A 25,746-nucleotide genomic window follows, 5' to 3' on the forward strand; every position below is an offset into this window, starting at 1 on the left:
GGTTTAGGGGATACACAAATTAGGGTTTTCGTTTCTTTTTGAGGAAAACGATTTGAATTTTGCGGTTTTCAAACGCAAAATCGTTAGGGTTTCGGATTTGATTTGATTTAGGTTTTAAGGTTTCAGCCATGGCTAAGTAATCATAAGTTTATGATTATCAGCAGCTAATTTGAGTGTTAGGTTTAAGCAATACAAGGTTTTTTTTTTTTTTTTTGATCTTTAAGCTTTTAAGGTTTTGTTTTTACCTTTCACCAATTGGGGTTGAACGGATTGAACCGGGAACTTAATACCTCGGTAACTCACGCTGTCGATGAACAGTACCGATGAACAGTATCGGCGTGAACAGTATCGGCGAACAGTGTCGATGAACAGTATCGATGAACAGTGTCGATGAACAGTGTCGGCGTGAACAGTGTTTTGCGATTTTTAGGGTTAGGGTTGTTAAGAGCAAAATCGTGCTGATAACGTGTTGTAAAACTTATTGTTCTCTCTCATTCCATTCCATGAATAATGATACATATATGTAGGCATATAAACCTAGGGTTTTAGGGTACATAATGAATAACCCTGATGGGCTTATTGGGCCCGGTTATAAGTCCAATATGATGTATTATAACAAATCCATCCTTTGACATAATTTTTTTATTTTCTTTGGTATGGAGTGTAATTTCTCAGACACCTCTAAATCATCTAGAGACTCTGCTCTTTGTAGCTAAAGTCTCCCATATCATAAACCCTAAATCTAAGTCGCCAAAACTGGTGATCGATTCTTCTCCAGCAATTTGATTCACCTTCTAGTTCGTAACGAGAATCATTGTTGATTCCTTCACATTTGGTGGTTTACTGAGAAGGGTCTATAACTCAGAGAAGCTGTTGATATTAGCACAGAGGGAAGTTTTCAGAGGAAAACGGGGAAAATGTTAGTGAAATCGTCGTTTGTGTCAGTGATTGCTCTCTCTATTCGTTGGCTTTGATGATCGAATGATTTTACCTGGTCTGTGTTTCACTGATTTGGTCTGAGGTAACTGAAATCGTTAATGCACACAACCTGTTCGACGTAATGCGTAGCTGAGATTCTCTAGCAAAAGGTTTATTCTTTACTATTGTTTAGTAATGGGTAGCAAAATGATGATGTTCAAGTGGTCTAAGAATATCACGCCTTCACAAGTTATCAAACTGATGCGAGCTGAAAAAGACGTGGAGAAGTCAATTGCGGTTTTTGATTCCGCAACGGCAGAATACGCAAATGGGTACTTACATGATCAGAGTTCTTTTGGTTATATGGTGTCGAGGTTGGTCTCTGCTAATAAGTTCAAAGCAGCTGAAGATATTGTTGCAAGAATGAAGATTGAGAATTGTGTTGTTAGTGAAGATATTTTGCTTTCTATATGTAGAGGGTATGGTCGGGTTCATAGGCCGTTTGATTCTTTAAGGGTTTTTCACAAGATGAAGGATTTTGATTGTGATCCTAGCCAGAAGGCTTATGTCACTGTTCTTGCTATTCTCGTGGAAGAGAATCAGTTAAATTTGGCCTTTAAGTTTTACAAGAATATGAGAGAGATTGGTTTGCCTCCTACCGTGGCATCTCTCAATGTTTTGATCAAAGCTCTTTGCAGAAATGACGGGACAGTGGATGCTGGTCTTAAGATTTTTCATGAAATGCCTAAACGAGGGTGTGATCCGGATTCTTACACATATGGAACCTTGATTAGTGGTTTGTGTCGGTTCGGAAGGATAGATGAGGCGAAGAAGTTGTTTACGGAGATGGTTGAAAAGGACTGTGCACCAACTGTTGTTACATATACTTCTCTGATTAACGGTTTGTGTGGATCGAAAAATGTTGATGAAGCAATGAGATATGTTGAAGAGATGAAAGGTAAAGGCATCGAGCCGAATGTTTTCACGTACAGTTCTTTGATGGACGGTCTTTGCAAAGATGGTCGTTCTTTGCAAGCCATGGAGTTATTTGAGATGATGATGGCTAGAGGCTGCAGGCCAAACATGGTAACGTATACCACTTTGATCACTGGTCTCTGTAAGGAGCAGAAGATTCAAGAAGCCGTTGAACTTCTCGATAGAATGAATCTTCAGGGTTTAAAACCTGATGCTGGATTATATGGGAAAGTAATCAGTGGGTTTTGTGCTGTCAGTAAGTTTCGCGAAGCTGCCAATTTCCTCGACGAGATGATTCTAGGAGGAATTACTCCAAATCGTTTAACTTGGAACATCCATGTTAAGACAAGTAATGAAGTAGTCCGAGGTCTTTGTACAAACTATCCAAGTCGTGCATTTACTCTATATCTAAGCATGAGGAGTAGAGGCATCTCGGTTGAGGTTGAAACACTAGACTCTTTGGTGAAGTGTTTGTGCAAAAAGGGTGAATTCCAGAAAGCTGTTCAATTAGTTGACGAGATAGTGACTGACGGATGTATTCCAAATAAAGGAACATGGAAGCTACTTATAGGTCACACGTTGGATAACACAATTGTAGGAGAAGCTTCAGATTCTCTTCTCAGAGATTTGGATATCTAAGTTAGTGCAAGGAAGATTAGAATAAGACAGCTGAAGCAAACATATCGCGTGGAACAACATACACAAACATTGAGATATTCTATTCAAAAGACCATCTCAGAAGAATGGTAAAGCACAAGATACAACAGAGAATTTCAGAGATTCCAAAGGGGTTAAGAAGATTTTTACATTTTGATTCAGAACATCATTTAGCAGAGAGGGGAAAACCAATACCGTGGCGTGTAGTAGGAAACGTAGCGAACACCATACTGCAGAAGACTCCTACGGCTACGGGCAAAGTTGTGAGAAGGTCTGCTACTTCAGCTGATGGTTCAGGAAAGAAACATTTAACCGCATTCTGATCAAACAAAACCACGGCTCCAAAAACCAGAAATGACATAATGGCATGTACGAAGTCTATAAACCGTACTTTGTAGCTTTTGGAACGTTCTTGAGGAAGAGTAGCTGAGCCATCAATTATCCAAAAACCATGGATTGTTGCAAATCCATAGCAGACATTTCCATTCAAGTCCTTGTAAGAATCTGTGAAGCTAAGTATGAAACAAGAGAACCCACAGATGGAAACTAGCAATGCAGTCATGACTCTGCTAGCTAGATCGCATTGCCCAGCATTTGTGCAAATTGGCGATAAGATCTGGAACGCAAGAACTGTCCCCGTTGGTAAAAGATTAGCTAGATTAGCTGTGGTCTGAAAAGTCTTACCTATTGCCTTTTGCATCATAGTGTTCCTTTCTATGTCAGGAAAGTCCCGATTTCGATTTCGATCATCCAGGAGTGGAACAGTTTCTTCTTTGATCCGGCGAGCGCCGATGGTCCCAGCTTCTTCATCAACCTTAATCTCCATAACACTCAAGATTCAAATCTCTTTTTCCATGTGCTTTGTTGTTTTGACCAAATGCTTGTGTTTTAATGTAACTTTGGCTGCTTACTTTGTTATGTATTGCAAGCAAGTCTGAAACCAAACCTAAGTCATTTGTTTATGTGAAGGATAAGCTTTTGACCTTGTCTACTAAAGGATTGTTTTTAAATATTTTGATTCCATGATTGGAATTATTCAATGGTTTGGGAAATGTGATTCTGATTTTGAATTCCCATGAACATTTTTTATTGAAAGTGAGAATGATGTTTATGTTTTAATCTAAATCAAAATGTCTTTAAAGCCTTTGGATAAATGTTAGTAGTTCCTGCGTGGAGGCCAAGTAAGATTATAAACTATATACGTAGTCATTTGCTAAAACATAGTAATATATTACACGTTGACAAAGCACTTGTTTGTAATTAAATGATTAGTTCTATTATTAAATGTTAACTAACGTCAAAATCAGTTTAGGTGTACGCATTCTTGGGTGAGTCATGCGATTAGACTTGCACGTTACATTTTTTCATTATGAATGTCAAAAGAGACATGACTGGATAAAATGGAAAGATGCAATACAAGTCGAACTTGATTCGCTCAATAAGCGAAATGTATTCGGACCTATTGTACTCACACCTGAAGATGTGAGACCGGTTGGATACAAATGGGTTTTCGTTAGAAAACGAAATGAGGAAAATGAAATTACGAGATACAAGGCTCGTCTCGTAGCTCAAGGATTTTCTCAAAGACCCGGGATTGATTATGAGGAAACATATTCCCCCGTTATGGATGCTATAACATTTAGATTTCTGATGAGTCTAGCAGCTGGCAAAAATCTAGAGATGCGTCTCATGGATGTCGTTACAACATATTTATATGGATCATTGGATACAGATATCTATATGAGAGTTCCCGATGGGTTTAATATGCCAAAAGCATTAAAATCTAAACCCAAAGAGTTGTGTGCAATAAAGTTGCAGAGAGCATTATATGGGTTAAAGCAATCTGGACGAATGTGGTATAATCGTCTCAGTGAGCATTTAACGAAAGAAGGATATGTGAATGATCCTATATGCCCATGTGTTTTCATAAAGAAAACAAATTCCGGATTTGTGATAATCGCGGTATATGTTGATGATCTAAATATAATCGGGACTCAAGCAGAAATACAGAAAGCAACAAACTATTTAAAAGGGGAATTTGAGATGAAAGATCTCGGACAAACAAAATTTTGTCTTGGCCTACAAATTGAACATACTCAAAAAGGTATATTTGTTCATCAATCCACATACACCAAAAGAGTGTTAAAACGTTTAAATATGGATAAGGCAACTCCTCTCAGTACTCCAATGGTCGTTAGATCACTTAATGTTGAGAGTGATCCATTCAGACCACCTGAGGAGAATGAAGAGATACTCGGTCCTGAAGTACCGTATCTAAGTGCAATTGGAGCCCTTATGTATCTTGCAAATTGCACTCGACCTGATATATCTTTTTCAGTCAATCTTTTGGCTAGATTTAGTTCATCCCCTACACGAAGACATTGGAATGGGGTTAAACATGTCTTTCGTTATCTTCAAGGGACTATTGATTTAGGGTTATTTTATCCTAAAAATATAAATGGTCAAATGATTGGTTTTGCAGATGCAGGCTATTTATCAGACCCACACAAAGCTCGATCACAAACAGGATACGTGTTCACGATTGGTGGTACTGCTATATCATGGCGTTCTCAGAAGCAGACGCTTGTAGCTACTTCTTCAAATCATGCTGAAATCATCGCACTCCATGAAGCGAGTAGAGAATGGGTATGGCTACGATCGATAAGTCAACACATTCAAACAAGTAGTGGAATTCGTCTAAAAACGGAGCCAACTATCTTGTATGAAGACAATGCTGCATGTGTTGCTCAGACAAAGGAAGGATTTATCAAAAGCGATAGAACCAAACATATCCCTCCGAAGTTCTTTTCATACACCCAAGAGCTCGTGAAGAATAAAGACATTGAAGTAAGATATATCCAATCATCCAAGAATTCTGCGGATCTCTTCACAAAATCATTGCCCACCTCTATGTTCAGAAAACATGTTCATAACATTGGAATGATTCGTCAACAAGACTTGTAAGTTATGATCTTGATCATTCGAGGGGGAGCTTGCGCGGTTGCACTCTTTTTACCTACTATGGTTTTTCCCACCGGGTTTTCCTAGAAAGGTTTTTAACGAGGCAACATGAAGCACATCGCAAAGACATGAATGACAAATGAACTCCAAGGGGGAGTGTTACAAAAATCAAACTCTTGAATATTGAATGGAGCTCATAAGTCATTCAATCACTACCATAAAGTAATGGAATAGTTTGGTGTAGTGGAATGGTTTGGAGTAGTAGAATAGTTTGGAGTAGTGGAATAGTTTGGTGAAATTATTTGGTACTATAAATATGCTCTTCCACTCCATTGTAAGAGACACCATTGATTCACTTAACAAAGAAATGTATAGTTTCTTCCCACATTATTACTCTTTCTCCCTTATATTTCTATCTCTTTAAATAATTTTATTATTATACCATTTTCAACATAAATGATCGATAGAAAATTTACGATACATTATTTTTCTTAATTATAACAATTTCAAAATTTTAACGATAATTAACGAAGTGTCGCTGACAAAGAAACGAAAGGTCTTGGAAAAGATTTGGGATTGTGTTTCCCAAGGATATGTTTTGGAGCATTTTGATATGCGAACTAAAAAGCCCATACAAAGAATCCTTAACAAGAAGCCCAACGATTTTGAATGATTTGGATTCTATAGGTTTTAAATGAGTTAGTTTTAGACTCTCTTTAAATGATTTCTTTGATCTTGCAAGAAAACTACTTTTTAAAAAACATGTTTCAACTCCATTGTGAATCCAACTTTTTTTTAGATGAGTCTGGATTCGACCCAAATATTTTTGGTTCAGATTATCTGATTTGTATAAGTTCATGTTAATTACATTATATGGATCATTTGGTTATAGAATGGGATATAGACTCGAATAGCCATTTGATTAACTGAAAAAACAAAATACTCAATTTTTTCTAAAAGAACTTAACCAGTATCCAACATTTATCTGATTTAGTGAGAGTCTAAACAGTAATTTTAGGTACATATGAACTATATCGTACTTTGTTGGATATGTTTTATACACATGAATTACCACTACTATAATGTTAATTACTTGCTATTCTCAGTCATGATACCCAAAATACACAGTCCTAATAAAAAAAAATATTACAAACTCAGTTTTTCCACAATATCTGTTTTATGTGATCAACAATATGTGTTATGCGGATTTGGATTTGCATAACAGTTAGTTAGGCAACAAAGTTTTGGTGGTTCTTTTACAATATTTTTACTATCATCTTTTAAAGGTTTATATATAGGGTGAATGAAATATATATACCTGGAAGAAGAAATAATTAAAAATCTATACATGAAGATTAGTTATTTAGTTCTCTTTCATCCGACTCAAGGTAATGCCAAAAATACTCTTAGTCACATATGCGCGTTAACAAGTAAAATATCGAGATAAAGAGTTTAGATGCAGCAGCAAAAAATGAGTTTTGGCGGTAACAATTTTAAGTAGTTAATTATTTTATTAGCACGATATATATTATTTTATGTCGATATAACTTTTAATAAGCTGTTTTTTCTAAACATTAGTAATGTAAAAGCACTATTCTTCTTACGCCGAAAATATGTTTATCGTGTTAAATCATTTATTATATGATTGGTATCAGCTAACTTATATATTAACATGTTTACTTATTTTGATAATTTAATTATTACCGTTAACTTATATATACACTAGTAAATTAGTTATCACCCTAACATATCTTTTAAAATGGTAAATTATATGTTACATCATAGATAACTCTATGGGTAGTAAATTATTTATATTTTTATCACGTTAATAACTAATTTTGTTTTTATTTCACTCGGTAACTAGTATATTAGCAATTATCATTTTTCGTAACATGTTAAAATATTTATTTTCATTATTTATCTCGGTAACTAATATATTAACAATTGCTATATATAGTTAGGATGACAAGAACAGATGAACGGATTAGTTCCATTTGTCTTCAAAATCAAAATCACCATTGTTGTAACCAGTTTCGTCGGAATTGAATAATCACTCTGTCCAAATCCCGGAACCAACACCCGCCTTGGTCTTCCTTTTTGAGGAACTGAAGATTGACGCATTGCTGGATTTGTTTTGCATAGCCACCGACACCATTATGTCGGATCTAGAACCATCGATCTTCTTTTATTTCACACCAAAAAAACTATCAACAAAAGAAAGAGAACAATGATGGAGAAAGAAAAAAAAAACAATTATTAGTGAGATGAAGAGAAGTTCCCTAACAAAACCAGCAAATCTGCAGAAAACAAAGCAAAAAAATGGAGATAGCGAGAAGTAGAAGAACGGCAGTGATGAACCATGATGGAGCACAATGATACTACGACGACGTTGTCATGAGTGGTTGTGCCATCTCGTGTAGATCGTGCAGACGGGAGAGCATCGGTGATGAGATCATAGTCAATGAGTAGATATCGACGTATCGTCACCGCCACATCTCTAGTTCTTATATTTCGTCGGTTTAGTTATCATCATCTCTTCAATTAGTTGATTAATATATTTCAGGGGTATAATTGTCATAAAAAGCAAAACAGTAAAAGGGAACAGTTTTGAGGAGAGAACTAAATATTGATTCTTCCATGTATAGATAGTGCAATTTCCCTTATATATATATGTGTGCCCAATAAAAATCCACATCCTACAATTTAGTTTGTTATGTACATTTTTCAAAATAAATATTTCCATTTTTAAAGTTTGTCATAAAGATATTTAAAGCTAAAGTAATAACTCGTAAGCCTAAATTTATACTGAGACTCTATAGACTATAGGTAACCAATATCAACGTCTTTATGTTTGAGCTAAAGATCTCTAAATTATATACTGTTTAAATCTCTAATATAGGGTTGACTCTGATACACTACCTCAACTACACCGTTTATACGGTATACACCCTAAACTTTTTGTCTCTTTTTTATACATCATAAATAAATTTTTTCTCTATTAAACATCACAAACTATACTTTCTCTTCTAATTGCAACATAGTGATTCTAAATTGTGATTAGATTTACTAAACCGGTAATCGCGTTTAAAAAACCACGATTAGCTTAAGTGAACCCAAAAACTACAATTTTTTTTTGCTGTGAAAAAAAGAGAACAAAAGCCCCAATAACCCACGATTTAAACCCATCTTCTTCTTCTACGTAACAAAAATCACAAATCTTAGGGTTTCTCAACTTCATCACGAGAATAACTCGTTTCTCTCTTCCTCTCAATTTCTCCTCTGGTAAGGTCTTCTCTCTCTCTGGTTTCATAGCTTCTCTCTCTTTGCTGGTTTCGTAGGCTTAGTTTTTTTTTTTTTTTTTCAGTTACGTAATCTACGGAAAAAAACATGGATGAGATACAACCCGACATTGATATGGAAGATGTTGATAACAATGGTAGTGAGGAAAACGAAGATGACAATAAAAAACAAAAAAAACAAAAAGGAAGGCAAGAAAAAGAAAAACGAGAGTAAAGCCGAAGATGAAGAGGATGGAATGGACCGGTTTGAGTTTGAAGTAGAAGATTCAGTAGGGAATTTCGTTGATGAGTTTTCTGTTGGCCGAAATGAAATTCCTGATAGTTCGGATGAAGAGGAAGATCCGATTGTTCTGCGAGATAGAAGAATCCGAAGGAGCAGAGTTGATAGATTATCTATAGGTCAATTGTTCTTCAATGGTGTTAAGTTTAAAGAGGCTATAATTGAGTATGCTTTAAACACAGGGAATAATGTGGTTCAAGGAAGATGGGAGAAGACAAAGCTTGAATTCAAGTGTGGTATTGTTGGTAAGTGTAAGTGGAGGCAAATGTGGGTGGTAAAGACGACATATAGAAAGCACAGTTGTACTCCGAATGGGAGATGCAAAATACTCAGAAGTCCTGTTATTGCAAGGCTTTTCATGGACAAGCTAAGAGTAAATCCTAAATTCATGCCTAAGGAAATTCAAAATCACATTAAAGATCACTGGAAGATAGTGAGTTCTAGGGGTCAATGCCAAAGCGCAAGGCTGCTAGCTCTGAAGTTGCTTGAGAAGGAGTATGAAGAACAATTTACTCACATTCGCGGTTATGTGGAAGAGATTCTATCTACTAATCCGGGATCAACTGCCATTGTTGAAACTATCCCTAACTCTGCCGGTGAAGATGTTTTTAACCGCTTTTATGTGTGTTTTGAAATAATCCGCACACTTTGGAGGGCCTCTTGTCGACCAATCATCGGACTTGATGGTACGTTCTTGAAGACGGCAGTGAAAGGCGTGTTGTTGGCTGCAGTTGGTCATGATGCAAACAATCAAATTTATCCACTTAGCTTGCTTGGGCTGTGGTAACAATCTGAAACTGGGGATAACTGGCTATGGTTCCTCCAGCAACTCAAGGCTGATTTAAAACTTCAAGATGGAGAAGGATTTGTTTTGATCTCTGATAAATCGAAGGTATGTATCAACATTGTGACTTCTCTATTTGTTGTGACTTTTCTTTCTACACGTATAATTGTAGTCATGGTTTTGCTCCTACTGTATATGCATAAGAAAAGTCAATGAGATAATGCATATGACGTTTACTCGTATATGTAATTCCAATATTTTAATGATATTTAATTTTCATTATTTTTTTGTGTTTTTGCTAGTTTTGCTGAACATAGATTTTGTGTAAAACACATCATTGAGAACTTGAAGAACAAGCATCCAAAAAAAGATTTGATCAAACCATTGATATGGCAACTAGCTTGGAGCTACAACAAGACTGAGTTTAAAGAGAACCTCAACAAGGTGAAAGAGTATAGCATTGATGTCTACAATTTAGTGATGAAAAAACAACCCGAGATGTGGTCAAGAGCTTTCTTTAAACTTGGAAGCAACTGTGAGGATGTTGATAACAACGCGACGGAATCATTCAACGCATCAATTACGAAAGCAAGAGCTAAGGCAATGATTCCAATGCTGGACACAATTAGGAGGCAAGCTATGAATCGAATGGTGAAGAGGCATAACAAATCCAAGAATCATGAAGGAATGTTTACAGAGTATGTTGCCAAGATTCTCGCGAAAGAGAAGAAAGATGCAAGCAAGTGTGAAACAACTCCGGCAACTCATGGAGTTTATGAGGTTATGCTTTATGGGAATGATTATTCGGTGAACACGAAGAAAAGAAAATGTACATGTGGTAAATGGCAAATCAGTGGGATTCCATGTGAGCATGCCTATGGAGCAATGATTGATTACGATATGAATGTTGAAAGTTATGTATCAGGATTTTTCAGCACTGATTTGTGGCGAGACAATTACGAGCAGTCCATACATCCAATGAGAGGGCCAAGATTCTGGATGACTTCTACGTATCGCTTGGTAACAGCACCACCAGAGCCTATACTACCTGGTAAGAAGAAAACAAATAGACATATCCAAGGATTAAAGGAAAACACGAGTCGCCGCAGAAAAAAACAATAAAAGAAACACTTGGAAGGAAAGGACGTATTGTACGTTGTTCGTCTTGCCGTGAAACTGGCCATAATGCAGCTGGGTGTAAGCAATATCCCAAGGAAAAGTCGAAGAGACAAAGAACTACTGAGGTATGATCCAATTTTTCCTTCTATTACCTTTCTGGTTTATATAGTAATTCTTTGTATTTGTGTTTCTTTTTCAGGATGTGTCATCATCGTCTCAAGTAGAGGTGTCAAGCGGGCCATCGGCCCGCGGGCTTTGTCCAAGTAGCCCACGGCGGGGCGGGCTTGGATATCATTTTTTATGTCCATAAAATAGCGGGCCTCGCGGACAAGCCCAGGTGAATTGCGGATTTTTGCGGGTTTTATCCGCGGATTTGCGGGCCGGCCCGTGGACTACAAATATTTAATAAAAATAAATAATTAATATAAATAAATAAATACTTTTACATAATTCTGAAAATATATATGTGAAATATATAAACATATAACAAAATTTAATGTATAAAAGTATAAGATTTACAAAAAAAAATAATTCTAAAAGTTTTTTTAATTGAAAAATTGTTAATTTCAAATTTTAAAAATTAATTTTATTTTTTAAATTATTTTTTAAATATTTAAATTAAGCCCGCGGGTCGGCCCGCTAACCCGTTGGATTTAGCGGGGCGGGCCTGGACATATCATTTTTGTCCGCGATCCTAGCGGGCCGGCCCGCCGCGGTCTCACAAACTTAAATGCCCATCGCGGGCCGGCCCGTCTGACACCTCAAGTCTCAAGTACCGGATACAATCTCTCTCACGCAACCATCACAAACAACCCCGACATGGTGATTTATGAGTGAAGTTTAATAGTGCTATGAACGTGTTCCTGTTAGTTTAGTTTTGCAAACATGAATGGTTTGTTTTGGAGTTTTTGTTTTGAAGTTTTTGTGATCTTGGTGATAGTTTTTATTTCTTGAAACAATGAGAATTCGTCAGCTATGAATTTTAATATTAGATTAATAGATTTCTTTTATCTTGCAAAGAAATAACAAAAGAACACGTTGAAGAAATTCTAAATAAAGGTGGGGATTTTTGATATGAAGAAGACGAAGATGGTGGTTAACGTGGTTTTTTATTTTATATTTTTGTTATTTTTTTTTACGGCAAAAAAGGGTAAATAAATTGTAGTTTTTGGGTTTACTTAAGCTATTCTTGGTTTTTGAAACGCAATTAACGGTTTAATAAATCTAATCACAATTTAGAATCGCTATGTTGCAATTAAAAGAGAAAGTATAGTTTGTGATGTTTAATAGAGAAATAAATTGTTTATGGTGTATAAAAAAGAGACAAAAAGTTTAGGGTGTACACCGAAGAAGCGGTATAGTTGAGGTAGTGTATTAAAGTCAATCCTCTAATCTATGATGTTGAGCCGTAATAGTAATCAGTCATGGGTCTCCTTGACATGAATATGAATATATATAGATAGTATAAACAACAACTTAAGCTATTTTTGCCAGCCAAAAAAAAAGGTGGAAGAAAACACTAAGGGTCTAAATGGTAACCGAGGAATCTGGCTGAATCTGGCTGAATTGCTGAATCTAGCTGAATATATCTTTGTTTTTCTGCAGAATCTGGCTGAATAATTTATAGTTCAAATGGTAACTGCTAAATCTGGCTGAATTTTTTTAAAATCTAATCGACTAAACTTCTAAAATTATTAGCTAGAGAAATGTTTCGCCGAAACCAAACCGAAACTGACAAAAACAACAAATGGATCTTAAACTTCATTACCAAAAGAACTGGAACCAAAATATTTTAGATACATGTATAAAACCGAAATACAATTATATATCTAAAACATTAGTTAGTTTTATACCGAATAATAAAAAATCCAAATAACCAAAAAATACTACTCCCTCTGTTCCTAAAACAATGATGTTTTAGTTTTACACACAAATTAAGAATAAGTAACTTTTATATTTTTTTATTATTATTTTGTTAGTTTAATAATATTAGTTTTACTTCCCTCCTTCTACTATTGGTCACAAACAAAAATAATTATGATGTTTTTACAAAACATCAATCTTAGTGGAACAAATAAAAAACCCAAAACATAAAATAACTAGGAACAGAGGAAGTATTCACTAAAATTATCTGAAAATTTCCCAAAAATATTCGAAATGTTATTTGGGTAAGAACCGGAACTAAAAAATATTGGTTCCTAACTGGTTCTTGATTCAAAAAAACTGAAATGCTCCAAAATACTTGGAACCGAACCAAATTTTAACCGAAATTCTAAAATAACCGCATGTATACTTAATTCGAGAATCGAAATATCCAAAACCAAAAATTACATAATTGAAACCGAACCAAATACTCGAACATCCAAGACTATCCACAAAATAAAATAAAATAAAACAAAAAATATTAAATAATATTAAAAATTATTAGTTCCTAAAAACAAACTTCAAAAAAACATATCAAAATTTACTAATGAAATGCATCACAGATTCGTTGTTTGATTTTCTCTCATTATTTGCTTGTTTTCTATTTGTTGAAGGTTTGATTAATTCAATAAATCAAATAATGAAATAGGACCACTATGATAAAAGATCAAAAATTCCACAACAATTTCACATATACAAATGATGTAACATGTATTTTTTTCCACATAAATTCCTCAAGAATTCTACAAATACATGTTACCATTTACAGCCTAAAATGAAAATTCACAAAGATGGATGATACAGTGCATCTGTCTTCGTTTTGCAACACTATTTTAGTATTACTTTTTGTTTAGAAAAGAGAGAATCTACGGACATATGTAATGAATGAAATGAAATAATTTTATAATACAAGTTCAATGATTATTACTGGTGAGCATGGGCTTTAGATAATAAAACAATATATGTTTGGTATATCTTCTCATATATCTTTTAAGTAATTTCGGAATTTAAGGAAATTTGATGGTGTAACTAACGTACCAATTTTATAATAGTGGATCATTAGTAAATGGTTAACTAAGAATTCCAGGATTTAGGGTGCTTGTAGATATGACAAACGATACCGTAATCGTACTCATCGTTTACTCTTAATATATACTACTACTTAGCTTATATTATACAGTCAGAAAATATATTTAAGAATTAAGATAGTTTTAGATTTTTGATATTCCCACACCATACCAAAAAAATATAATATGTGATTGCTTTACAAACAAATATTCATTTAAAAAAAAAAAAATCATTTTCGAGTAAAATTTGAAAATTTAAGAAAGTATATTATATTTTACAAACGCTAAGTCACAGCTGAACTTTTTCGAGATATCTCAACAAATCATCAACCCGCGATGATTTAACTGACATAGTTTTGTTCATTCTCTAGTAGTTGAAATGCTACACTTTCTTCCCTAGAAATCCAACATAATCTTGATGGGAAATACTGTACAACATAGGTTAATACATAGTAGGTAAACTTTTTGTGATATGTATATATAAATAGAATAATCAAAAGTTGAAATAAATATAATTTACTTTATATAAATTGCATTAGTTATATTAGGTGTGAGTTTCACCTGCCAAAGTTAGATGGGTCCTTCTCAAATATTTCATTCTCATAAGATTTAATATACTCTTAGCTTTTCATATCACTTTGACCATTTATTTTCAGTGTGTGATTCTTACAACACATTCTTTTGATCTAATACATTTATCATAAGTTGAACACTAGTTTAGATCAAATACTAGTAAGTCAATTTGTTTTGATATCATATGAACATCTATAATTTCATATCTTTCAATGAGTAGGTAATGAGTAAAGTGTCAATATCTTTTATAGTGCAAGGTATGAATTTATGATATAATAGTGTGTCATCTTCTGATTATTCAAGCTCTCCTTTTCACTCTAAAATTCATCGAACGAATGTTAGATGCTCATGTGATAATATGCGTTTGTTCTTTGAAAATTTTAAGGACCGACAAACTTACACCATGATAAAGACAATCAAAATTCCTCGAGATACTAGTAGTATCGTCCGAAAACTCTCCATTCTCCAACGATCGAATTTATGCATACTATTATTACTAACATGTTTGTTATTTGTTAATGTGTTAAATTTTTTTTTGGTTAAAATGTGTTAACTTTCTTACATATGATTATTTGAGAAATTACTGCGTCTTAGTAACTTCTATAATTTAATGAAAATAACTAAAACAGAAATTTTCAAGAATTTAACAAATTTAAAAATCATACCATGTAAATATAATATAAAAAATATCTTGCTTAAATTATGAAAAGTAATGATTTTCTTCCTAACCTAAAGAGTCCATGAATATTTATTGACCATCTAGACGAAATTTTTTCCTTCATTTGTCTTTTTTGACCTTTATTTTATTTTATTATTCTCTTCGTATATATATATATTACACAACCCCCATAATCAAAATCATACATTTATTTTTATTGAATAAAATGGACAAATCTGAAAAAATCGCATACGCTTCAGTTTTGTCTCTTCTTTCTCTTTCTCTTCTTCTTCTCATAATCTTTCTCTTCTTATTATGCAGAAAAAAACCAAACCGGTCCGACGACGAATCTCTTCTTCCAGAAACCAAACCGGCCGGTCTTGCTTATCCGTTAACCGAATTAGATTCAGCAACCGACGGATTCAACCAGCGACGAATCATCGGTTCTGGTCGGTTAGGAACGGTTTACGCTGCTATTATTCCAGATCATAAAAACCTCGTCGCGGTTAAAAGAATACACCCCGGTTTAGTTTTGAGTAAACCGGGTTTCGGTTTTTCCACGGTTATTAAATCGCTTTCTTCTTCTCATCATCCAAACGTCGTTTCAATCTTAGGATTCTCAGAAGCTCCCGGAGAAAGAATCGTAGTTACAGAATTCGTCGGAGAAGGAAAAAGCTTGAGTGATCACTTACACGAAGAATCAGCGGTTGCGGTTGAATTTGGTTGGAAAACGCGTTTTAAAATCGCGGCGGGAGCAGCGAGAGGATTGGAGTATCTACACGAAATCGCAAACCCTAGAATCGTTCACGGTCGATTTACGTCATCGAATATATTGATAGACGAGAAATCAACGGCTAAGATTTGCGATTACGGATTTGGGTTTTTGATTCCGATTGAAAAATCTGGGATTTTTGGGTATATAGAAGAAGGTTATTGCAAAGAAAGTGATGTGTATGGATACGGCGTCGTTTTAATGGAGATTTTGAGTGGAAGAAGAAGTGAAAATGGATTGATTGTGAAATGGGCAACACCATTGATTAAAGAACAGAGATTTGGTGAGTTTTTAGATCCGAGGATTGTTGTTCAAAGTGAGATTAAGAGTTTGGTAATAAGATTAGCGAAGGTTGCTTTGGCTTGTGTCGGGAATTCACGGAGGAGTCGGCCGTCGATTTCTGAAGTGGCGGCGATTTTGAATAGTTTGGAGATGGAAGGAGGGTGATTTGGATAATTTTAAAAGTTTTGGGGTTTTAGAGATAAAAATTTGGAATAAAGGGATATAGCTGTTATTAGTTGAACAGCAACGTAAATGTTGTTTTAATGCCGTGTATATTATATAGTTTTATTTTATAGAGTTAGAATTCGGTTTCATGTGAATCAATTAAGAATATTAATGATGTTGTTGGGTTATTTTTTAACAATTCATAATGTTTTGGGATTTTACAGAGAAAACAGAAATTAAAGGGGGTGTTGTAGAAAATGTAATGGCTTTTTTCCGACGTATAAACTCGGTTTCATATACTGTAGAAATCAAGTAATTTCTACTGATGATGTTACTCTGAATCAATCTACAAAATCTTAAATATACTACTATGTGTTTCAATCACTTTCAAATAAACTATTGATATAAAATGAATTTTCGTGTGCTTTGTCCGAAACAATCATAGATTACGAGGAGTTATATTATAATATGGTTAAGTGTGTACGAAAGAATATTTTAACTTAGATTCTGATATTTTTGACGAGACTTGGAAGCTAAATTTTTGTCAAATTTGGACGGTGGACCTAATCTTACACCTTGTGGAACAAGTCATATATTTCTTTTTTTGTGAGAAATGTTCGGTAGATGTAATTTAATTTTGTTGCAAATGTGGTTAGAATGAGTTTTTTTAACTCTCTTGTTTTTTATTCCCTTTGTTTTTTATTTTTTTATTTATTAGCCTAAAGATTTCATTCCATATAATATTTACAAGTATATCGAAAAAATAAAAATAAATTAATTGTTGTTTAATTCAATTTTGATTCATGTAAGGCGGCATCAAACTTAAGTGCTTGATTTAATGTAACAGTTGTTATAAAATTACAAATTTATTACAAACCAATAACAGGAATGAAAATTTATCTTTTTGACTAACCTATATTTTTTGTAACATTTTCTTTGTTTTAATAGCTTCTGTAGAAACTGTAATTTCTTTAAATGGAAACGTAATTTATTAGGACTCCTGTAATATCATTTATTACTTAAGAGAATTATCAAACCACGCAAGTTCATCATGAAACTAATGGTCCTGTGGAATTGGTAAATCGGTCTCTGAGTGGGGAATACTTCACTTGACTCGAATTATTTAGGATACCGTTGCTTTGTGGATGGATCGTGGAAAGAAAGTGATAAGTTCTCCGATACAGGATGGTTCTGTACATCATTAAACGGAGAGCCGCCAACCATGGGAGCTGCAAATCTCCGTCGAAGTTTATCTCCATTACATACCGAGTTCGAGACCCTTCTCTGGGCGATGAAGTGTATGCTAGGTGCAGATAATCAAGAGGTAGAGTTCCTTACAGACTGTTTTGATCTGGTTAAGATGGTGTCTTCTCCAACCGAATGGCCGGCGTTTTCAGTGTACTTGGAGGAATTTCAGAGCGACAAGGAAAAATTCTCATCATTCTCTTTATCTTTAATTTCTCGCAATGCTAATGTAAAAGCGGATCATCTGGCACGAAAAATTCGTACAAAACCGCTTCATATCACATTTGTAAACAACATTCCACAGGAATGACTCTTTTGAACTCTAATTAATTTCGGATGACAAAAAAAACAAACAAACCACGCAAGTGCACATGTAATAGTTTTAACTAATTTCTTCTCTGTGTGTCACATCCCATGGATATAAGTTAAAATACTCTTAGAATCATTCCTTTAAAAACCAAATTAGTCAATAATGCTGACTTAAAACTGAAGAGTAAAATTCAAAGCAAACGGTCGATCTCAAACTCGTTACAGAATTCTGAAAAAGACTTGGAAGAGTCTAAAAATCAAAAAGTCCAAACACTAAACCGACTCAAACCCCACACAAATTAATAATACCAACACAAAAACACACTCATAAAACCCTAAACCTCAGATTCAATACAACTTTCTAATTCGGTTTACTTTCTCCAGTCCCAGGTAAACCGATAAAAACCGATAAAAAGATAGAAACAATGTTTATCTCATCCTTACTCTGTACTAATCTCTAAAGATCGAAACTTTTGAGATTAAAACATGTTTATCTCATCCTTACTCTGTACAGAGTCTTGTCCTCTAAGACGAAGTGACTTCTCTCTGTCTCTTTCTCTCTTCCTCTTTCACTAAAGCTTTCTTGGGAAGAACATGAGCTTCATACAGAGCAAGAATCTCTTTCTTGTTTTGATGGCCTCTGTTCAACAACAAATGTCCACAATCATACTTGGTCAGCTCATGCTTTAGATTCTGCACAGTAAGCTTCCTGTAATCTTCTTCTTCTTCCTCGCCATTGTCTTGATGGCTTTGAAAGTCCTCATCGCCTTCTTCAGTAGGACCGTGATCATCTCCTCTCGTGCTTCGAGCTCGTTTATTAGTCCTCAAGACTCTATCACTTGCTTCTCCAATGTCCATATCAACAACATCTTCAAATCTACTCCGCTTCCCATGTGAGGAACTCGCAGCTCTGATTTTGTTGTCAAGTGCGGTTTCTTTTAACCTAGCTTGAGCTAATTCTTGCTGAAGATTATCAACGTGTGCCTGGGCAGCTTGTAGCTCAAGAGAAAGAGCTTCGGCTCTTCGATTTGCAGCTATATGAGCCTTACGCTCTTCATCCAACAGCTTTTCAAGTGACTTCACGTTATGAGCCCTCTGTTCATTGGTTTCCTTTATCAATGACCCGATTTCTTTCTCTCGTTCTTCGACTCTTGCTTCTAAGATTGTTACTTTGGAGACAGCCTCCATCTCAGACACACGAAGTCTGTGCAATTCATCCTCCAAGTCTGTCTTCTGTCTCTCTAAGTTTTCGACTTGCCTCTCAGCTCGTTCGATCTGAGCAAGTCTTTCCATCGCCAACCTCTGACTTTCACTTTTCTCCTTTTGCGACGTGACAGCATCAGTTCGAGCTTTGTCTGCCAGTTCAGTAGCGCGTTTAGCTTCTATTTCGGCTGCCTTACATCTCTCTTTGACTTCATCAAAGCGTTGAAACTCAGATCGATATTTTTGTTCCATACGGATTTTCTCCTGCTCCAACTTATTAGCCTCCTTTTCATATGCTATAGCCTTTTTGTTGGCACTGTCCAACTTATCAGTCATTTCACTTAATTTTAATCTCAGTGATGCTAACTCTACGTCAAAGCTTTCAAGTTTTGACTCAGCCACCTGCAAAAGACACAACACAAGCTAAGATCCACATTCCACAAAGGTAAACTACTTCACACAGATGTTTACAACATAGGAAGATAAATTAACAAGACGAGGTTGACATAGATATACTATGATTTTGATAAAATTCACCTTCAAATCTGATCTTAGAACCGTTAGAGACTGCTCCGCCTTCTCAAGTTTTGTAGCCTTCTCCGTAACTTCTTCATCCTGCAATTGATTAACACCGAATATTAATAATATATACTGATGATTACATGCTTAAATTCATCCATTAAACGAATGGGACAAAGAATGATACCTTCTTAGCTAAAGTGATACTAAATTCCTCCCTAAGAGCATCTTCCCTCAACTGTGTTTCCTTGCCTGAACGTTCTTGCACTGAAGCAGCCTTTTGAAGAGCAGATCTAGCCTCTCCCACAGCATAATCATACTTCCTTTTCCATTCCTTAGTCTCTTCTTCAGCAGATTTGGCTTGTTCTCTAGCTGCAGCAACCCTAGCTTCAGAAGTAGTACTTCTTGTCCTAAGGACTTCCATTTCAGAACTAAGCTGATCTTGAACAGCTTTCTGCTTCGAAACAATCTGGTCATAATTCCTTTTCCATTCTTTGATTTCTTCTTTTTTAGATTCCACGGTTTTAACCAACGTAGAACATCGCTCGTTCAGCGAACTATTCTCCCCCTGTAGTTTAGTTATGCGCTCTCTGTATATATCTTCCAGCTTCTTCTTGTCATTGTTGGATTCATCATAACGTTTCTGGTATTCCAACTTGTATCTCTCACTATCATCCAACTGCTGTTTTAAATGTTTCATCGCATCTTCAACAGAACGGAATTTCATTGCAAGGGAATTCTTTTCTATAGCGATGCTATCTATAAGCCTTTTGGTGAGATCATATATAGGTCCTTCCAAGCTGCATGAGTAAAAAGTAGACCACAAAGCACAAATTACATGATCGCACCTCAAAAAAAACCTAAACATAAATGAAAAAATAGTGGGGAGTGGAAGTAGTAAAATACCTTTGTTGCAAAAACACAGAAAGTTTCTGCCATTTCCCCGGGCCATGGCATGATGCCTCATATTCTGCCAAACGAGCTTCTAGAATCTGAGACACAGTCGATCATTACAAACAACCAAAAAAAAAAATCACGGAACCTTTAAACCTAATCCTTCTATGCCAAAAAAATTATCCATAAATAACAAACCTTGACAACATTATCCATATTTGCATTAGACGCATGGCAAGCTGCTCTAAGCTGCTTTTCCATGCGCTGGATAGTACTCGTACATCGCAAATCTGCCTCCATAAAAGCGTTCTTCTTGTAATCCTGAATCACCAAAGTATTGTCTATATTAGCATAAGACAATGAGAGGAGAAATCTCATGTGAAAGATACGTAAATGAGTTATATAAAACAGTCCGAATTCAAAAACAACTGCTTCCTACTGAACAACACTGTTTTAGAATCTATTACCTCAAATTTTTTCTTCAAGTCCTTGTGGAGAAGATCCTCGAATTTTTTTCTTGCTGAACCAGCCCCTACAGCATTAGAGTTAAACATAGCCAAGGCTTTTCGAACTGCTTCTTCATGTTCTTCCCTCAGTGCACCCTATACATAGCAGAATTGACATGAATCATATATTACCAAAAAAAAAAAATAGGAGGTTAAAGCCAAGATACTTACTTCTTCAGGAGCTTTTGATTGGTCAAAGGCAGCCATATAGGCTTCTACCCCAGAATCATATGCTCTTCGACACTCAGTTTCTTCGACACTCTACAAGTAGATAGTCAAGAAAAATAACGTTATTAATCTGGGAGAAAATAGGCTAGAGAATGCATTGGTAAAAACATTACAACTGAGCCACACTGGTTTGAAGTACATAGATGTATGAATGCAATAATCAACCATATGTTTACCCATTAAGATGTAATGTATCAGACAATGTAAAGTAAGCCTTGCCATATCCAGTCAAATTCTTCAATATTTTTAAATCTTAGAAAAAAAGAATGGATTTTGATTAAAATGTATTGAACATCCATAGAGGCAAGAGATATCAAACCTGCCAAGATGAGGTTATTGTTGGCACGGCACCGTTATTCAAAGCATCCAGATAAGACTGTGTAATACCGACAAGAATAGGGCCAGTCATCACAGTACCCCCTAATTGCTTGGGCCTCGTCTTCTCAAAAACAAACTTGGTAAATGCATCCAGGCCAGCACCGAATTCAGGTCTCAATTTTTCCAACTGCATAAGCACACAGAATATTATCCAACTAAGCATTAAACAACTAAGTATTATAGGTAAAGGGGCATGATAGAACAATACTAACCGAAATTTGATCAAGTCTCTGCAGGTCCTTTTCATTGTTCAGAGGCCTTACAAGGGTAAAGCACTCTCTGTCCGGAAAAAGAGCACGGATTGAATCTCGGATCTGCAAAAAGAAATTGTTTTCAGTTACACTGACATACAATTATTCTACCAAAGGAATTACACTTGATCACCAAACCCGGGTTTCTCGAGAGTGCCTGACTATCTAAATAAACATACTCGACAAAGAAATAACATAGTACCTCGTTTTTAGCACCAATATCTCCTCCAGTACCTTGAACTGGCCTTAAGGCAATTTCTAGATAGTCACGTGGGCTAATCTTCCGATTATCTTCCACTAGATCCAAATAAAAGTCCTACAGTAAAGTATATCAATGTTAATACTTATCTCTAAGCAATAATATCTACAAACATAAATAACAGAGGATTACCCTCAACAGCCAGACAAAGATGGGAGAAAATTGCCCAAGTTCCGAACGTGAGCTTGTTCCTCCAGAAGCTTTTACACGAATATGCTTTGTCATCTGAGTGACAAGAGAAAGGCGATCCAGTGAAGCTTCGTCAATGCCTCCCATCTGAAACATACCAACCAAAAAAACATCAGTCAACACGAGTGTAAATAATATCACAAAAAGCTTAAATTAAGTTTCAGACTGAAAATTTTAACAAACCTGATTGTACACGAACATGCTTGACAAAAGAACAGCTAATGAGAATATTTGAGTGCTATAGGTACCCTGTGGAAATGGAAGTAAAGGGAATCAAAACATATTAGTAAACACAAATTCTTTGAAAGAGATCAAATTCATAAGTAGCAAATTCGCTATATGTTACTTACAGTTTGGTCGTAAGCATCAATTCCTTCACTATCTAACAACAAAAGATTGTATTCGCTGCCGTCAAGAGCTGTTCTTTTTATAGGAGAACTCCACAACCAAAGCCCCTTGGTACACGGCTTGTGTGTTGATGCCACTTGAAACCCATTACTGCGTCCAAGAAGCTACAAAAGCGCAACATCACAAAACAATATAAGAAACACAGAAAAACAGAAACCCTAGACCTCAAAACAATGTACACAGAACCAAATCAAACAAGCATCATTCCCCATTACTGAATCCAATAAGCTTCCTTACCCTGACAAATCAATTGGAGGTAGTACAAAAGAACCCTAATTTGCCAAAACCCTAGAACCTCAAAACATTGTACAAAGAACCCAATTCAAAACAAACCCCATTTTTCCAACACGAACCCAAAAACGAACTCTTGAAGAAGAAGCGAAACCCTAACCTGATTCAAAATAAAGCTCTTTCCTTGACGAGCCCTACCACAAACAGAAACAACACCAATTGGCTCCTTAACGAGTTGCAAAGTAGCAACAGCTTCAGGGTCCATACGAAACTTCCCTTTCTCATCACAATACACTAAACGAATCGGTCTCGGTGGTCCCGTCACAGCAGACGAAGATGCCGGAGATGTTGAAGGGTATGATCTCGGTGACGGAGAAGCGGAATCAGACGGTGAATCCTTCCCTCCTCTACTGAACATCCTCATCATCTCTGCAAATTTTACTTGAAATTCGAATTCAAACGATTCGTCGTCTACTTTTAATTTCGCTCAAATTCTGAAATTTCCTAAATCTACTGATTTTGAAAAAGTGAGGAAAAGGAGAAGAAGAGAGAGACCTAAGTAGAAGATCCGTCGCGAGAGAGAAAATACAGCGATTAAACAAGGAATTGTGTATAATAGGCCCACGAAATTAACTCCATGGGCCTTTATGGGCCCAAATATGTGGGTTTTACTTTTTGTGTTAGGAGAGTTTCTCTTATGAACCAAACAAGCCAATAAGCCATTATGCTAAGCTTTCGCCAAACATTATTAGGTATATGGTGGAAAGAGATTTTAAATACTTAAAAGAGTACTTTGGGAAAATGTAGATGGATGGACTGCAACGGTAATATAGAAATCATTGAGTATTGCAATGTAAATTAAACAAAAGACAAGATATGACAAAAGCAAATAATATATTATCGCACATTCGTTAAAAGAAATATTGTCATTTGGAAAAGTAAAAACATAAGGTAGTCTTACTTTCATGTGTTGAACCAGAATATAAAGCAATTAAATACGTTAAAAAGGAATTGATTTCAGCCTGAAATATCTTCTTAATTAATGATTTTGGAAATAAGAAGTCTGAAACCGATTACAAAAGAATCCACAAGAGAAGAAAAAATGTGTAGAACATTCCATATATTCCTAGTGCAGTTATCAACTTCATCCTTTCCGCATTTTCCAGATATGTCTTTTTGATATACCCTCTGTAAAAGATCATCAGCAGTGTCAGCATATTCATACGAGAATGCCGAACTTCATAAATAATTCTTCATACCTTAAATTTGTGTAGATGTTGATAATTCTCCTTTAAACCTTTTTTCATTTACTTTCTTTTTTATTCTCTTTGTTTTTTTTTTTTAATCTTTTTTATCTATTCTCTCCATTGTTATAAACACTAGAAAAAAATAAAATTATTTAAGTTTTTTACTTTGTTGTTATCCAAAAAGAAACTAACATGTGAACGATTCACTTGATTAACTCCTAGCTTCAACTTTTTCTTCTTCCGATATTTTGAAGCATCAATCACGAAATCACATTTTCTTACAATGTATGATATCTCCCTAACAAATCTATTACTGCTAGCTCTCCTCAAATCGAGTGGTTATTATAAGAAATAAGAATCCGGATTGAATTTTAAACTTTGGTTTGGCTTGTTTCATGTTTTTTTAAGGAACAAAATATGAATGTAATCTTTGTGCTTAGTTATCTAAATATAGTTCATATATAGCATTATAGTTCACATCCAGCTTATCGTGCAAGTTTTATGCAGTATTATTATGTTTATAAATATATACTCATATGTAAAGAAGAAGAATATACAGAAATACAAGAAAAAATGTGTTCTTCATTTTCTTTTTCTCTCCACATAAGAGGATACAAAATGAAAATTTTGATTTTTGATATTATTCATCACTAGATCAAACTCTTTTTCGATATGCAGGTATAGGAAGATTAACACCGAATAACCAAACAAACTAGCTCGGATTGGACAAGTTCAATCTAAACATTGCTGTGTATATATATATACCACCACTTGTATTCATCAAGTACTCTTTCAATAGTTTGTTTAAAATTTCTAGGACTAATAAAAATTAGATGCTAAATCTTTTGAAAAACAACTATCTTGAACTAAGGCCAATTTTTTTGATAAGGAATAGTTCTATCTTTAAAACCATAATTTTTCTTAGTCCAAGAATAGCCATTAATAATATTTGTTGAAGCATAAATACTAAAAAAATTCCAACGAATTTAGACTAGTGTTCATGTGTTCCATATATTTCATAAAAGTTTGAAAATTCTAACCGAAACTCCATTGAATTGAACTTCTCTTTAAAATATTGCCTAATGTTAACTTACGTGAAAATACATGAGCAATATTCAGCAATTAATATAATTGAAAAAACGTAATGAGACCATGAATTTTTTGTAAGACTAGTGGAAAACTAAATTGCGATATAGTATATTATTAGTAAACACAACAATAATTGTTTTCAAATATAGAGAAAATGTCTAAGTAGTTGCTTCCAAGAAATAAATTACACAGCTCATCTTTTTTTTTTCTTCTCTTTTTGTTTCCGTTAATGCTCTATCGTGTGAATAAATTACAAAACATAAGACAAGACGCTCCCGGAACATGCTCCGTACGGCTTTCTCAAATCTCATGCAATAATTGATTTATTACTTACGAATCATTCAATAGATTATTAAG

The 25,746-nt window shown here is 34.9% G+C and overlaps 5 protein-coding genes across 5 annotated transcripts; 3 read left to right on the forward strand and 2 right to left on the reverse strand.

Moving 5' to 3' along the window:
• The first annotated feature begins 654 nt into the window (after window positions 1-654).
• Window positions 655-2,695, forward strand: LOC9299505 (pentatricopeptide repeat-containing protein At5g46100). The gene has a single exon (XM_002863383.2). The coding sequence runs from the start codon at window positions 1,114-1,116 to the stop codon at window positions 2,530-2,532; it is 1,419 nt and encodes a 472-aa protein (XP_002863429.1). The 5' UTR covers window positions 655-1,113; the 3' UTR covers window positions 2,533-2,695.
• Window positions 2,687-3,625, reverse strand: LOC9299506. The gene has a single exon (XM_002865160.2). It carries the CDS (start codon window positions 3,374-3,376, stop codon window positions 2,717-2,719), a length of 660 nt encoding a protein of 219 aa, XP_002865206.1. The 5' UTR covers window positions 3,377-3,625; the 3' UTR covers window positions 2,687-2,716.
• Window positions 3,626-9,046: 5,421 nt separating this feature from the next.
• On the forward strand, window positions 9,047-11,327 carry LOC110230003. Its single transcript, XM_021031475.1, has 3 exons — window positions 9,047-9,714; window positions 10,177-11,118; window positions 11,193-11,327. Exons 1-2 carry the CDS (start codon window positions 9,047-9,049, stop codon window positions 10,994-10,996), a joined length of 1,488 nt encoding a protein of 495 aa, XP_020887134.1. The 3' UTR covers window positions 10,997-11,118; window positions 11,193-11,327.
• Window positions 11,328-15,407: 4,080 nt separating this feature from the next.
• On the forward strand, window positions 15,408-16,691 carry LOC9301281 (serine/threonine-protein kinase-like protein ACR4). Its single transcript, XM_021016251.1, has one exon. The coding sequence runs from the start codon at window positions 15,441-15,443 to the stop codon at window positions 16,431-16,433; it is 993 nt and encodes a 330-aa protein (XP_020871910.1). The 5' UTR covers window positions 15,408-15,440; the 3' UTR covers window positions 16,434-16,691.
• A 1,449-nt stretch (window positions 16,692-18,140) lies between these two features.
• On the reverse strand, window positions 18,141-23,629 carry LOC110230046 (guanylate-binding protein 3). Its single transcript, XM_021031808.1, has 14 exons — window positions 23,214-23,629; window positions 22,765-22,926; window positions 22,598-22,663; window positions 22,358-22,501; window positions 22,169-22,282; window positions 21,928-22,029; window positions 21,657-21,842; window positions 21,281-21,370; window positions 21,071-21,205; window positions 20,802-20,924; window positions 20,616-20,701; window positions 19,897-20,509; window positions 19,728-19,805; window positions 18,141-19,592 (listed from the first exon to the last, which is right to left on the reverse strand). Exons 1-14 carry the CDS (start codon window positions 23,478-23,480, stop codon window positions 18,513-18,515), a joined length of 3,246 nt encoding a protein of 1,081 aa, XP_020887467.1. The 5' UTR covers window positions 23,481-23,629; the 3' UTR covers window positions 18,141-18,512.
• Window positions 23,630-25,746: the final 2,117 nt, after the last annotated feature.

The sequence above is a fragment of the Arabidopsis lyrata genome (genome assembly GCF_000004255.2).
Source record: "Arabidopsis lyrata subsp. lyrata unplaced genomic scaffold ARALYscaffold_8, whole genome shotgun sequence".
Lineage (NCBI taxonomy): Eukaryota > Viridiplantae > Streptophyta > Magnoliopsida > Brassicales > Brassicaceae > Arabidopsis > Arabidopsis lyrata.